General features: G+C 34.9%; 2 protein-coding genes across 8 annotated transcripts in view; one reads left to right on the top strand and one right to left on the bottom strand.

The window, feature by feature from the left end:
- Positions 1-13,019, bottom strand: part of MICAL-like (protein) — an 86,685-nt gene extending 73,666 nt beyond the window's left edge. Inside the window, exon 1 of the mRNA XM_029316312.2 lies at positions 11,891-13,019. The gene's annotated coding sequence lies outside the window, so the exon portion shown is untranslated. The remainder of the gene's footprint in view (positions 1-11,890) is intronic.
- The window catches only part of LOC114941346 (uncharacterized), an 81,728-nt gene extending 67,341 nt beyond the window's left edge, over positions 1-14,387 (top strand). For 6 of the 7 annotated variants that reach the window (XM_085482681.1, XM_085482684.1, XM_085482683.1 and 3 more), the window contains 13 exons: positions 1,692-1,867; positions 1,961-2,034; positions 2,117-2,246; positions 2,328-2,549; positions 2,943-3,212; positions 3,412-3,468; positions 4,724-5,040; positions 5,521-5,773; positions 6,181-6,540; positions 6,715-12,255; positions 12,922-13,077; positions 13,205-13,539; positions 13,613-14,387. In XM_085482681.1, the coding sequence (XP_085338807.1) occupies positions 1,692-1,867; positions 1,961-2,034; positions 2,117-2,246; positions 2,328-2,549; positions 2,943-3,212; positions 3,412-3,468; positions 4,724-5,040; positions 5,521-5,773; positions 6,181-6,540; positions 6,715-6,775 (1,920 nt within the window). In that variant the 3' untranslated portion in view covers positions 6,776-12,255; positions 12,922-13,077; positions 13,205-13,539; positions 13,613-14,387. The remainder of the gene's footprint in view (positions 1-1,691; positions 1,868-1,960; positions 2,035-2,116; positions 2,247-2,327; positions 2,550-2,942; positions 3,213-3,411; positions 3,469-4,723; positions 5,041-5,520; positions 5,774-6,180; positions 6,541-6,714; positions 12,256-12,921; positions 13,078-13,204; positions 13,540-13,612) is intronic. The other variant, XM_085482682.1, reaches the window with a different exon arrangement.
- The last annotated feature ends 700 nt before the right edge of the window (positions 14,388-15,087 follow it).

Here is a 15,087-nt window from a genome sequence, read left to right as displayed (position 1 = left end):
TTAAAATAATGTTCTAGCAAAACTGAGAGTTGTTCCAAGTTGTTCTATGCCAGTACGTAATTGTTCTATAGTTTGGGACCGCTATCGCGACTTTAGCGAGCAAAAAAGATGAAAAAACAAAAAAAATGTGTTTATTTCCAAGAGTAAAGTACTCTTTAAAATTATGTTCCAGCAAAACTGAGAGTTGTTCCAAGTTGTTCTATGCCAGTACGTAATTGTTCTATAGTTTGGGACCGCTGTCACGTCGTTATCGGTCGAAAAACACGAAAAAACAACAAAAATATGTTTATTTCCAAGAGTAAAGTACTCTTTAAAATTATGTTCTAGCAAAATTGAGAGTTGTTCCAGGTTGTTCTGTTCGTTTTTAGCTAAAATATACAGTTTGGTGTTTAAGAGATAATAACTATAGCCGAAAACGTAAAAATACTGTTTTAGCGCACGAAACTATTTTTTTATTATATCTCGTGAAATATTTTGTTTAGGGAATTATCACTTTGGAACAATGTTTAGAACAACTAGAACAATCTGGAACAACCTTTAAAAGTTCGATTTTCGAAAAATGGGGGGCCAGGTCAAAAAATCGTTTTTTTCCATTTTTCGCGAAAATTTTTATTTTTTAAATTTGATCTTTTGGAACAATTTAGAACAAGTCTAGAACAACCTGGAACAACCTTTAAAATTTTAAAATTCGAAAAATGGGGGGCTAACTTCATACAGGCTGTACATCTTATATTTCAAATATTATTTTGATAACATGTAATCTGCATCAATAAATTATTTTAGGAAGCTCAATAAAAAGTATGATATATAATTATAGAGAGAAACAGAACATTTTAATAGCCACATCAAGTGCACCGGTAGCATAAATATTGTGAAGTACATGAGTCAAATTTAAAACACTTATTTCCATTCGCTCTTTAAATAAATAACTGTATATAAATGTATCGTACAAATTCAACAGAGACGTGAAAAGAGACAAATTAATCAAATTTTAGACATAGGCAAAACTTAATTAAAAGTAATACGTGAACTTGATTATTCGGAAAATAATAAACAAAATTAATTTGTTGTCAGTTGCTAAAATTAATCTGACTTTATCATTTATCATAAGATAAGCGTTAATTCCGTTAAAATTACGTTTTTTTATTTTATTAATATTTTTTTTAATTCATTATTAACAACATAATTTCAATTTTAACATTAATATTTTAGTAATATATATACTTTTATAATTTTATTTTCAATATGTCAAAACATTTTTTTATATTTCTAAATTATAAATATATAAATACAATATATTTTTTTTATTATATTCCTAAAAATAACAGTCAATCATTATTTTCCGAACAATGAGTTTTTTAATTTTGCACAATAAATATATTCTGTTTCATTAGCGACAAGATTTATCTGTTAAAATTTACAAATGATAAAATGTTGATTTTTTATTTTATAATATAAGTGAAGAGGATAAAATCTAAAATCAACATTTTTACATTAAAACAATGTTAATTTTGCACAAAATTTATTTTAAATTACCTAAAGTTTTGTACTTATTTTATGTTAAAAATATTAACACAGTATTTGTGTCTCCATTTAACATATCCATATTATGTTAAATTAACATAAAAATTTCTGTGGACCGTTTGGGACATGTAATATCTATTTTTAACACAAATTCTTCAACCGTGTAGGTGGACCTTTTACGGAACAGTTTGACACGCACGAGGATAAAGGTTTCGACTGCGATCGAAAATTTGAAATCATACTTCAACACGTACGTGGAATACGACCCGATGTTCGTACAGCCGCAACCTTCCAATCCATGGATCACCGACGATCATACGTTTTGGCAACTGAATAGTTCTTTGTAAGTAATATCGACATCTATATATATATATATATATATACGTTATCTAATATCGATGGCGAATCTAATAAAATAACTCGATCACGCGTTCAGAGTGGACGTTCCTACGGAGAAACGTGTTAAACGATGGGCGCTGTCGATGGAAGAACTTATGTCTGATCCTACAGGTAAAACTTTTTGATCGTATTAATACAACATCGTCTTCATCTCGTTAGAACGACTCTCACAAACACCGTTCTCCCGCAACAGGTTTACAAGAATTCACAAGTTATTTAAGAAAGGAGTACAGTCACGAGAATATAAGGTTTTGGCAGGCAGTTAAAGATCTCAGGCACAGTTTTCAAGCACAAATACCTGACAAGGTCAACGAAATTTTTAGGTACGCGCGTTATTATAATTATAATATTACAATTTAACTTTGGGGGAAAAACATTTATTTATGACGCGTTTAAACGAGCAGAGAATTCTTGGCGCCTGGAGCTCCCTGCGAAATCAACATAGATGGGAAAACGATGGAGAAGGTTCATCAAGAGATGAAAAATCCGAGCAGATTTACGTTTGATTCCGCCGCGGAGCATGTATATACGTTACTCCTGAAGAAGGACTGCTATCCTAGATTTATTCGCTCCGATCAATATCGTAATCTCTTAGCCGCTGGAGTGCAACCTTTACAAAAGAAGAGGTAGGTTCTCTCTTATTATTACACGGAGAAAATTTTCTCTTAGAATTTATCTTGAAAATCATGGTAATCGCAGGATAATAAGTATGGTGTTGGAAAAATTTTACAAGAGTTTTTCGCATTAATAATATTTACCACAATAAAAAAGATTAATAGGTACACAATAAAATTAATCGAGTATATATATTTTATACTTTATTGTCGTAGATATTAATATTTTATTGTGATAAATATTAATCAAAAAAACTTACAAAATTCTTCCAATATTCTCCCACGATTACCATGATTTTCAGGGTAAATTCTAAAGAAAAAAATGTTCTCTGTGTATGTACATAATTAACATAATAAACGTGCTTCGAGAAACTAAAGGGAAATCTCCGATCGATTTTTTCACAGATTTTTCGTCTTTGGCGGCCAAGCCAAGAAGAAAGTTTCCTCCACTTCGACACCGACGTCTAGCACTTTGCAGCACGCTAATATAAGTAGCAGCGGGGGCGGGGGAGGGGGCGGCAACGTTGGCGGAAGCAGCGGTAGACGAAGAGGAAGCGACCGGAGTCTATCCGGAAGTGCTCACGAGCTCACCGTGTGCGGGGTCCGCGACGTATCCTCCGCGCCGCGAGTGCCGCACTCACACAGCCAATCGAACCTCACCGACATCCCATACAGGTACGCGGTGCTTGCGGGGACCCGAGAGTGGTCCCCGAAAAAAAAAAAAAAAGGAGAGAGCGTATATCTGTCCCTCTCGCCGTTCTCCGGCGGGATATACTTTATATGCGCTTTTTAGCATGCTTATTCGTTTGCGCGACACCGCGGGTGGAACGTGGCCGATATACGATAGGCTTATCCGTGCGCGTCGTATTTTCAGGGGAGATCTACCACGACTCATAAAGATACCTTCGAGGCCTAGTCCACGTAGTATTCAGTAAGTCACACGACCGATGCATATCACGGTTCTCTCTCTCTCGATTAAGTGTGGGAGCGGGCGGCGAACGCGAGAAGCGCCTTTTCTTAATCAACATCCGTGTTCGCGCCTTTTCCTTCTGTCGTCTCGCCGCGACACGAGGAAGAACGCGAGCCAATTGATTAATTAACGCGCTCCAGCGCACGCACGCTCCACTGTACCTTCGTATATATATCCAGACTCTTTGGCAAATCCTCTTATCTCGGTGTGTGTGTTTGAAAAACTTTCGCACTCTCCAAGAAATCATGCGTTTATGGAAAGCTCACCAAAATGTGTGTAAAGCAGTATCGTTGGTAATTGTATTGGCGATATTAACGATGCTCTCTGTTGTCTTTGAGATCCTCTTTGATAAAAGTCTCAGTGTTTTTGAATACTATCGAATACTGTCGTATTTTGTGCGGAGTGTTTCAAACAGACTGCGTTAATTATTCTATCGAAATATGTGCACACGCCTTATTGATATATAATTATATACATATGTTTTATATATATTAGAGTAAAATAATAATTAAAATAATTAAAAGTATGTATATATATATTTTTTCTTATTGAGACACTCCGTACAATTAATGTTGATATTGTGTTGTCCGTATCAAATTACTTATTTCTCTGTGTTCCTATCTGTAATTAACATACTTTATGCAACACATGCGATACTTGTCAAGCACATTAATCTGCACAAAATGACAAAGATATATGTATCCATCTTTTTATGTTGTAAAATCCCTTTTCTGATCATTTATTTAATATCCCGTGAAAAAAAAAGAATTTTTCGCATAATCGCGAAAAGCTACGTTGTATTCGACAATGCGCGACACGAGGACTCTAAGGATTGAAACTCCACGAAAACACGCGACTCGTATCCAGATCCGTCATAGGATGTCCCGGAATTATCACTCGTTGCTCGGACCACGGATTTTTCCAACAGGATAGTTCCGGGACACCTGGCGCACACGTATGTATAGAGATACCCATACTTTTCCTAGTCGTTGAATGGTACCACAGCATGCATGTATATCGACTAATTGAGTTGAAAAGAAAAAGAACACGCGTATACAGACACATATACAGATACACGCACACACACACACACACACATAGACACACGCAAAAAAAAAAAAAAAAAAAAAAAAAGAAACACGCGTAATACACCGCGCGTGGAAATTTGCTGAGAGCAAACGGTGAAAACTAAATATAATAAAGTTCCTGTTGTCAGGGATGCTGGCGCGACGGAAGTAGCGGTTCGCCCTATGGACGACGTATGCCCGTGGGAATCCGCGCCGGGTCCGAGCTCCGAGCACGGTGCAGCGGACGCCGCTGCCTCTGGCGGGACAGCATCAGCTGATCAGGCCCGACACGTGTGGGACAGCGGCGGTCATATGACAGCTCACGCCGCCGAGGCAGCGCGCGCCTCTCGCAAAAATTCGGCGCAGCTAGACTCCTGCAGCTCGTCGTCGGACGTCAGCCTCGCCATCGCGGAGGTCTCCGAACGGCTGCGCAAGTCGTGTAGCTTGCAACATAGCGGTAGCATAGGTCGGTTCGCAATCGCGGCAGACGTCCTTCGGTAAAAGATCTGTGAAGTGCACACCCTGAAATGCGAACTTTTACCAAATTTATATGACATTCGGTTGTCCAGAATTTTTTGTCCACCTTTCAAAAAAAAATTAAAAAAGAAATTTGAATAAATTTTATCATGAACACTCCTAGATGCGTTTTTTTAATTATCTATGTATTTCGATATGTATCCCTAAGTGCAATTATTTTAAAATGATAAATTAAGGTACATGTAGAGGTGTTCATAATAAAATTTATTAAAATTTTTTATTTTTAATTTTTTTACATGGTGGACAAAAAATGATTATCTTATGGACAATCGAATGCCATATAAATTTTGGAAAAATTCGCATTTTGGGGTGCCAACTTCATAGATCTTTCAGTAAGAAGGATTGATCGCCCGGGTACAGAGAGAGGAACTCTAAATTAAACTACAATTATTTTTCTCGGAACGTACAGGTACAGCGACTTCAGGCCCCGGCCCGATAACGCGAAATTATTCTACCTGCTCGGCAAGCGGCCGTATCAGGTTATCAGAGATGAGTCGCGCGTCCGTGTCATCCTGCAATTATCCGTCGCCCCAGCAATCATTCGAGTACTCCCACGTGGTCGTCGAGAGGGTGGAAGAGAGATTGTCCCTGGAAAAAATCGTGCCCGAGGAGGAGTCTCCCGTGGAATCCGTCGTCGTTAAAGAGAGCCAGCCGAGTCCCAAGTAAGTAGCTTTAATTCCTGATATACGTTCGTATTCTATTTCAACGAAATATCAAAGACAGGGTGTCCAGCAGACTCAATGAAAAAAATTCCCTGACTTTTTCAGATTTTTCAAGACCAGAAATTTATTTTTTCCCTTTTAGTATATTATTTAGTATTATTTTTTCCAAATATATAATTTGCATATATCTATGATTTAATGTTAAATCCTTGAGATATTTTTCTCAAGAATGAAAAGGTTCGGAAGTTAAAAAACAAAAATTTAAATCAATTATAGAATCTGTATTATGTACGACAAATGTAGAATAATGTGACAAAAATCCAGATAAATAGTAAAATTTCCTGAGTTTTCCCTGACCGCTGGACACCCTGAAAGACGAAATACGCATTATTTTCCTCCGTTCTCAGGACGAGCGCGAAGGCGCCTCTGATCAGCATCAGCGCGATCGTGGGCGATCTGCCGAGCGACAACTCCACGATGGAGAACGTCGACGAAGACGCGAGCGAGAGTTGCACGGCGAGGGATGTCGAGGAGCTCGTGACCGAGGAAAGAACGAGGGCCGAGGTCGACTCGCGGGCCGACACCGGAGCGGATGTGTCGCCGGTGGCCGAGGAGGAACCGGCGACGACCGAGGAGCCGCCGGACGAGGCGCAGGTCGTCCCTGTCTGGGAACCGGACGCCCGACAGGAGGACCGACCGGCGACGGCGCAGGCGGCGCCTCGGGAGCGTGACAATAATGTTAACGAAGTATGCCCGTGGGAGGACGAGTAAGTACCTGATGACCTGATCCGACTCCTAATCTTATAGGATTACGCTTGCTCTCCCCGCGAAAAAAAAAAAAAAAAAAAAAAAAGAATTCTCTCCGTACTCTCACACACGTAAATTTTATCTCACATTATAATGTTCTTTTATTCGTACGGAGCTCGTACTGTCTGTTTCAGGGAAAACTGTAGAGTGGATGCGCCCTATGTAAAAACCTATGCGACTTTAGGTTACCTGTAATATTTTTGTGTCGTGTTGATATTTAAAGAAAAAGTATCTTTGCATTTTACATTTACAACAGACTCACACAAATTCGATTTCGATTTTCACTTTGATCCACTTTATCGAGCTCGCGTGTTCAGACCGTTTCGTTACACGCGGCCAAGTTTCAATTATCACACCGCGTTAATTGAACGACAAGCATTTCTTTTTGTTGGAACAAAGCTTGCGAAAGTAATGAAGGATTAACTAATCAAATTGGATAAGTGACGGTGTTTTGCAAGGGGAAGGATCGCGAGCAATTTGCTCGATAGAATCGAGATATTTCAACGCGAAAATATATAAACGTCGTAAAACGATACATCGGCATCTAGTCGCTATGAATATTTACACCTATGGCCTAACGATCCGATTTGCTTCGGAGAGTCAGAAAGGATTCATAAAACGTATGAATCCATTTAAATCTCTTTCGTCTTTTCCGACTTCTATTAAACCACTACTATATTTACCATTTCCTACGCAAACCATATATTAGGGGAATGCGTAAAAATGATTTGTGAAAACGTTGAAGAGACGGGCGCCGTTGTTTTAAAGAGACAGTAGAGATTGTTAGTCTCTAACGTTGTTTGTAGATTACCGTAGTTTTAAACCGTAGATCGGAAAAACCTGATAGAAGAGAGATGTGCCGCGTGAGACACAAGTATAGATAGATACGTAGATAGATCGTGTCACTCTGTGTTGAGTAAACGTTCAAAATGGCAGTCGCCAGACAGGGATAATTCACGAATAAATTAATAATGCGCGCGGATTGGGAACTCGTTATATATTCTCCTTTCGATCCAGTATCTCGCGTAAACGCGCGCTCGTAGGGTGCCAGCCAAATTTGAGCCCTTTGGCCGCTCTCCATGGTCGTGCTTTTTCCGGATACTCGCTTCTTCGCGAATCATTCGCGAAACGTTACGTTTCGATATGTCCCGATATGCGTTACAGAGTATTAAAAAAACCACACGATTCAACCCACCCCAAATTCACCGGACTTTGATGAAGAATTTCGTAACGAAGAGATGTCGCGATTTTTTTCATAAATATATTCTCCAGAAAAATATATATTCTATTAATATTGCATCCCAATGTGTGGCGCGTAACGATAATTTAAGTGCATCGATGTACACGTTTTCGTCTTACTTACAATTAGAGTAATCGCCTAGAGTTTAGCGTGTCTTACATTGTGTCTTACGAGCGTTCGATATTAACTATTGACAAATTTATCGTGACCTGATATATCGTAAGTGTCTAAATAACAGATATTTCGTGTTATATATATATATGTATATATATATATATATACACACACACACGCCGCTTTGTCGCAATCGCGTCGAACTGATTACAATCGATAATAATCGACAGCGATCGCGGTGACCTTACGGCGTTTTCACTCGTTGATCCTCGTTTGAGCGAATCGCGCTCGCGAATTATTTGACAGAAAAATAAGTAAAAAAATAAAAATATATCCGTGCGAATTTTCAGATTAGAGTGTGTTAAATTCTTGGAATGTCCGTTTCGCTGGATCGAATCTCTGGTCCTGTTACTGCCCCAGGAACTTTGATTCGACGCTACAAACCGAAAGAGAGAGGCTATTTAAAAAAAAATTACATGAATTGTGCTCTTAACTGTAACCTCGATGTTTCTTCGTGTCTAGTTTAAAATTTAGAACGAAAGAATTATTATTACACTAATTATTGACAACATACATTTGTCTCATGTTCAATCGCGAACTTTATGACGATTATCTGACGGCCGATTACTCGTTTTCTTCGATAGAAAAAATGGATAGCTTAGCTGATGGAAACGAAGAATGATCGCCTAATTATGCCGCGTTTAAAAAAAGGAAAGAAAAAAGGGACGGAAAACCGAATGTAGGATTCGTGATGGGATTTTAATATGCTTGCTAATTTTTTACTCTGACTGAATATTGAATTTTTAAATCTCAATTGATTTCAATATAAAAGTTCTTCGATTACCGATTTTGCAATGATTTACTATGCACGGTAGCAAGTGCGTGAAGCACTCGAAAGTGAAATAAACTCGATTTTAAGTAATGATTTAAATGCAACGAACCGTGTAAAACTGGTCTGGACACGCAAGCGTAATCATAAGAACTCTAAAAAAGTATTCATGACGATCGTACTGTTAATTCAGCAGCTCAACTTAAGTATCATAACGTTCTTATAATAGGTTAGCCGATAATAAGATTTAGAGTAACACGTCCCGCGCGAGATTGTTGACAGGAGGAAATGAAAATAATAATATAAACTATACCGCGCGATTTCGTTCGCAATCGCATAAGCGAATCGCCGAACTACTTTTTTCGATTCGCCCGCGTAATTTTCTTGTACGAGTTGAAATTGCACTATGGTCAAAACTTTGAGAGAGGACTCGCACGGAGGACTCGGAAAAAACTCGGATGTGCGTGCTGGAGAAAAAAACGCGAATTCGAAAGCAGTGAACGAGCCACGGAGCAAATCAAAAAAATATTACTCGCCTAAGGACGCTATTCTGTGTAAATAATTTCCAATATCATCGCGTACGTCGCACTTTTTCTGGTGTCTTGAAAGATATATTCATCGCAAGCCAAAGACCTTGTTGTCGTACAACGCGGGGGCGCGCACAAGTTTCACAAAGTATCCCTTCGTGTTCGGTGTACTTATTGTTAGAATCGCGAGTTGAACAACAATTTTCCAACACAATTGTATGGCAAAATAAATTTTCTAAATTTTATTTTGCATTATTTACGTGTCAATAATTATGTTAAGCGTATATACTATATACGACATTGTTTAACTGCAATTTGTATAATCAAACCACGATTTCGACCTATATTCGTCGACGATCGTTTAGTATAATTAAAATCAGAGCCGATATGGATCTCGTTGCAATCTTGAGCGCGCATCCCTCACATATCGCATTTTGTATAACTTTAAACCGCGACGCCTGGTGTACATCGATTACACTTTTAGCATGCCATTTATCAGAACTGCAGGTTTTAGCTCGGGAAAAGTTACGTCGAGAGAGATTATAATAATGTTTAATATAAAAACACACTCTGAAACATTGATAACAATCCCTTTGCTATTCCGATGTTGCGATTAATTCTTCAGCGTTAGAAAAGGACGTTACAATTATTTCGAGCATAATTAATCTGGCAGAGATGGCACTTATATAATATAACGAACGAAATGTGATTAGCGCTCGCATAACTAGCGTATATGTAGGCAAAATGAATATAGTTACGAATAAAGTCCAGAGTATCTTTCTAAAATATAATGTATACTGCATATATTATTATGTAATGAGAGAAATTAACTTGCATAAATTATTCGTGTTTTGCAAGTTGCACTTTTTTAAAAAAAAGTCTGTAAGATCCGGTGCCACGATACATATATATATATATATATACACACATATATATATATATTGTAACATTGCTTTATACAACGTTTCAAAGTGTTTCGTTTTATAGAATGTTTTCACAGAATAATTGTACATATAATTGTTAAAATAGTATTTATATATATTTTCGTCATACATTTATGAATTATATTTTTATCTAGATATAACGAGTATGTAACATTTTTGTAGTAAACGCAATAATATTTTTATTGCATTTATTACAAAAAAGTTGAAAAAAACTGTCGCAAAATAATTTTCATTTCATATACAATCCCCCCCAAAAAATAATAATTATTATTTAGAAAAAAATGTATCATGTGGATTAAATGAGTTTAAACGCCGCGATTTTTCTTAAATTGGTAAAAAGAAAAATGTACAGAATATTTTTATCATTAGAAATAAAACTCTAAACGTGAATCTATCCGATCTAACCAAAATTTACGAAATTTAGACAACAATATGCACCAATTAAAAAACCAGCGCACTATTGCTTTTACGCTGGATTAACATTTAATTATTCGATTTGCCATGAATCTCTGTAATTAGTCGAGTGCGATATTATTTTGCGCCAAAATGCGAACTTTCGCATAATAACGCATAAACGTGAAGCAATTGTTCAAGTGTGTATTTTCACACAACAGCCTAAGATGTAAATGCCATCGATAAGCGAGTGAAAACATTTGCGAATGAATCTATGTATTAGATTTAAGGTCCCCAGGCATCCTAGAATTTAATTACCTATGGACGTAAAAGTTCCCTAATTAATTCTGAAGATTTGAGAACTTAAGGATTTTAGATCTATCTTTTAATATGAATCAGTTGGTTCAAAATGCTTGATTTTAAAGAACGAATTCTCTTACGAATATGCACAAGGATCTGAGATATATCGGTCTAAAGATCTGAAAATTTTATTCAAAGTTTTTTGAGAATCTCTTCTTAATTAAATTTATTTTTATTTCAATTTAATCGCGCAATTAAAAGCAAATTGTATTTTTGTCACGCGATGTATCGTTGAGCATACAAATTTCAGAGAGATTCACACAAATCATTTACTGATTTTTTTTTTTTTCAACAAAAAACATTTTGCACAAAACGCGTATGGTGCCATATATTTACACAGAGCCTAAAATGAAAATGCTAGTGACAATAGTATATGTTGCGTCGTTAAACTTGAGACAAGAAAAAATGAAAACGAATTACGTAGATACAAAATCATTTTCAAAATTTATACTCCTCTCCCTGGTTTCTTAATTAACTTATCGCGTTGGAATCAAATCGATGTCGTTTCGATTATTCCATTTTATTATCAATTAATATTATCACGCGATCAGTTTTAAATCAATCTGATCGTAAACACTGTGATTTATTTTTCATTAATCTTAGCGTCTTTAACTCTGTATATTTCTCTCCCTCTCTCTCTCGTAATATATTATTCGATATTAAATAGAGAATAATTAAAATATGTGCTTTAGATTTCAGAATGTTATGTTTAAATTGCACTGCCAATCAAGCGATAGTTAAATCAGAATTATTATATTTTTCATTAATTTAATAAATGCAGTAACACAACATATATCGCATAGAATGGTGTGATGCGTGTATTAATCGCTATCACACAACGCAACGACATCGAATCGTCGAGGATAAAGTACGAACGCAGATATAATTATTGAAATCACTCACCGACAGCAAACCTTTCGTCGACGCCGTCGTTTTCTCGTCCGTTGACTCCTCCATTTCGTGGTAGATTGTAAAAACGCAGTGAATTATACTCACAAATTGATCAACACACTGATAAGCGATCGTCCACTCCCGCACTAAACTCTTTACGAATATCGAGAGATATCAAGAGACACGGTAGTGTCTCGCGACCAGTTAAGGACGTAGCCGAGACACCGTGTATCTTAACGCGAGTCGGACATTTGAGTCTTTATAATATTTCGAATTCTCAATAACGGCTGAAGCAATCGAGTTTATACTAGACTTAATCGATAGATTGAGTTTGAATTATATAATAAAAGTGTCTTTATTTCTGCTCTACGTGATTTGTAAGCAGAGATATAAAAATGCAAAGTCGAAATATGAAAAATTTCTTTTAAGAAACGTCCCCGTCATCATTGTCATCATCGACCACGCAAACATAGTAGTATCGTGCTACACGTATTCACACGTATACAACACATGCGCACACATATATCACACGTACACAACACATAAATAGATGCATGTATTGGAAATGTCCATCTCGCACGTTTTACAACAGACGGCGATAGTTGCCCTCCGCTATATTGACAGCGTGCGGGGTTAGATATTTTCAATCAATCAACGTGCGGGGTTAGATATTTTCAATTTCAATTTTTACATTCAATTTTAATGTTATTATTTGCAAATTTATGGTCATAATATTTCAATAATATTTCAATTATATAAATGCCTATGTATGAGTATGCATATATTTTTAATAATAGTTGCCCTCCGCTATATTGACAGCGTGCGGGGTTAGATATTTTCAATTTCAATTTTTACATTCAATTTTAATGTTATTATTTGCAAATTTATTGTCATAATAATTTATGTGCAAGTTTACAGTCTGTGATACAAAATCAGATATTTTGCTATTATTTCAATAATATTTCAATTATATAAATGCCTATGTATGAGTATGCATATATTTTTAATAATTTTCTTAATTAGCTTCTATATATTTTTTTCAGTTGTACATCAAGCAGGTAGCATTATCAGCTCACTTGTGAGCATGGGTTGGGCAATGGCTAGTTATCATCGCAGCATTCGATTAGCTTAACAAGATAAATCTAATATCAGTGCTATAGGAACTATTTTACAATTTTTCTGGCATTTTCTTATTGCAGGTACATATATATCCAATAATTAATATACAAAATTAAATATTATTCATCACACACTTTGTATCAAAATAATATATTTTTTAAAATTTATTTTAAATTTATTTAATCATTTTTATCATTGTGATTGTAGTGGCAAGGATCTTATTGCTCAGTGTCATTGCAAGCATCTGGCCTGTATATACCATAATATATTGTGTAATACATTGGCTAAGTATGACAATATAGATTTTGATAGATTCCCATGGAATATTGGAATTTTGTCGGACTTACAGTCATCCACCACATATGCAGCCTACAATTAAAGAACGCATTTATTCCATATGATTTGCTTCCGTTATTGGAATATTTAAAATAAAAATTTTATTAATAAATTTCGATGAAATAATTTATAAGAGGTTGAAGAAACTATGAAACAAATTCAGTCTCATAAAAGGGTAGTTGGAACAATAGTGGTGAATGCAGAAGGTGTTACATGAGATCATTGACATGATTTACTTGTAGTTGAAAACAAAAATTTATAAAATTATATTTGTTTTAGGTATTCCTATAAAGTCAACATTAGATAATACGACAACAGTTCAATACGCAGGTTTGATAAGTCAATTGTCAGATAAAGCTCGTTCTGTCGTACGTGACTTGAATCCAACAAATGATTTAACTTTCTTGCGCATACGTAGCAAAAAACATAAAATTATGATGGCACCAGATAAAGAATTCATATTAATAGTAGTACAAAATCCAGTTGATTGATATTTAAAAGAAACAAAAATATATTTCAAAGTTAAGATTTATTTTTTTGGTTGTTAATTTAATCTGTATGCTACATTGGATGTTAATATCTATTCAATTAAATAAAGAAAAATAAAAGAATAAAGCTTAAAAATTATACAAAATGCAGTATTTAATTAATAATTTAACAAATTATGAACTTTTAGAGTTTTTAAATAGTGCTTTCTTCTTTGGTAACAATATTATATTTTTAAGTTTGATAATTATGAAAATATGTATATATAGTAATTCATGGCATGTTTATTTTTGTATTTAATACAATTATAAATGTACATTTCTCATCAATAAAATATCACAGTATCTTTTTTATAATTTAATTTTAATATTGAGATTGTTTTTATTCAGTGGAAAAAAAATGTGTAGTTGGTCCCTATTAATTATACATACATATAAGAGTGTCGCACAAATAATTCTATGCAGTCTTTTTAAGATAATATAAAAATACTTATAAATATAATCAATTAAAATACATATAATCAAAATTGTATGTATTAAAATTCAATAGCATATAAAAAAGATTTTTTAAAATTATATATATATAATAAAAATCCAACATTTTATATATATATATATATATAAATATAAATATATATTTATTTATTTATATTTACCTATCTTTTTTTTATATATATGGTAGAAATACAATGTATGAGTTATTTTATTTTGCAAAATTTTTGAAAGTTAAACTATTAATTACAATGAAATTATTTCATATAATACCGAGATTCTTTTCATAATAAAGATTAAGAGAGAGTTAGATTTTATCATAAGATTTATAAAAGTCATAAGATAAGGTTAATTGCATATTGTATAGTTTATCTCTCATTTTTTAAAGTAAATAAATATCAAAGTTACATTGCTTGAACTGGTGCGTTTGAAGTATGTTGTCTTTTTGAGGGATGCAAGACAATATAGTACAAAAGCATTGCTGTAATTCCCAAGAAAAAGGAAATGATACAAATAATAAAGATTATATTAAAGTACTAAGCCTCTTTAACTGCAGGAGGACAAGCATATTGCCATAATAAATTTGCTGCAATATTTTCAAAAAAGCAGATAACATAGAAAGATAGATGTTTTCAAAATGTTTTGCTATCTACAGCATTGAGATATATAAAAATGTGCACTATGCCAATAACGGAAGCAAATAATATGGAATAAATGCGTTCTTTAATTGTAGGCTGCATATGTGGTGGATGACTGCAAGTCCGACAAAATTCCAAT

This window comes from Nylanderia fulva, unplaced genomic scaffold (genome assembly GCF_048542155.1).
Source record: "Nylanderia fulva isolate GAGA-0341 unplaced genomic scaffold, ASM4854215v1 Scaffold21, whole genome shotgun sequence".
Taxonomy (NCBI): domain Eukaryota; kingdom Metazoa; phylum Arthropoda; class Insecta; order Hymenoptera; family Formicidae; genus Nylanderia; species Nylanderia fulva.
This window is presented reverse-complemented; position numbering and strand designations above follow the sequence as displayed.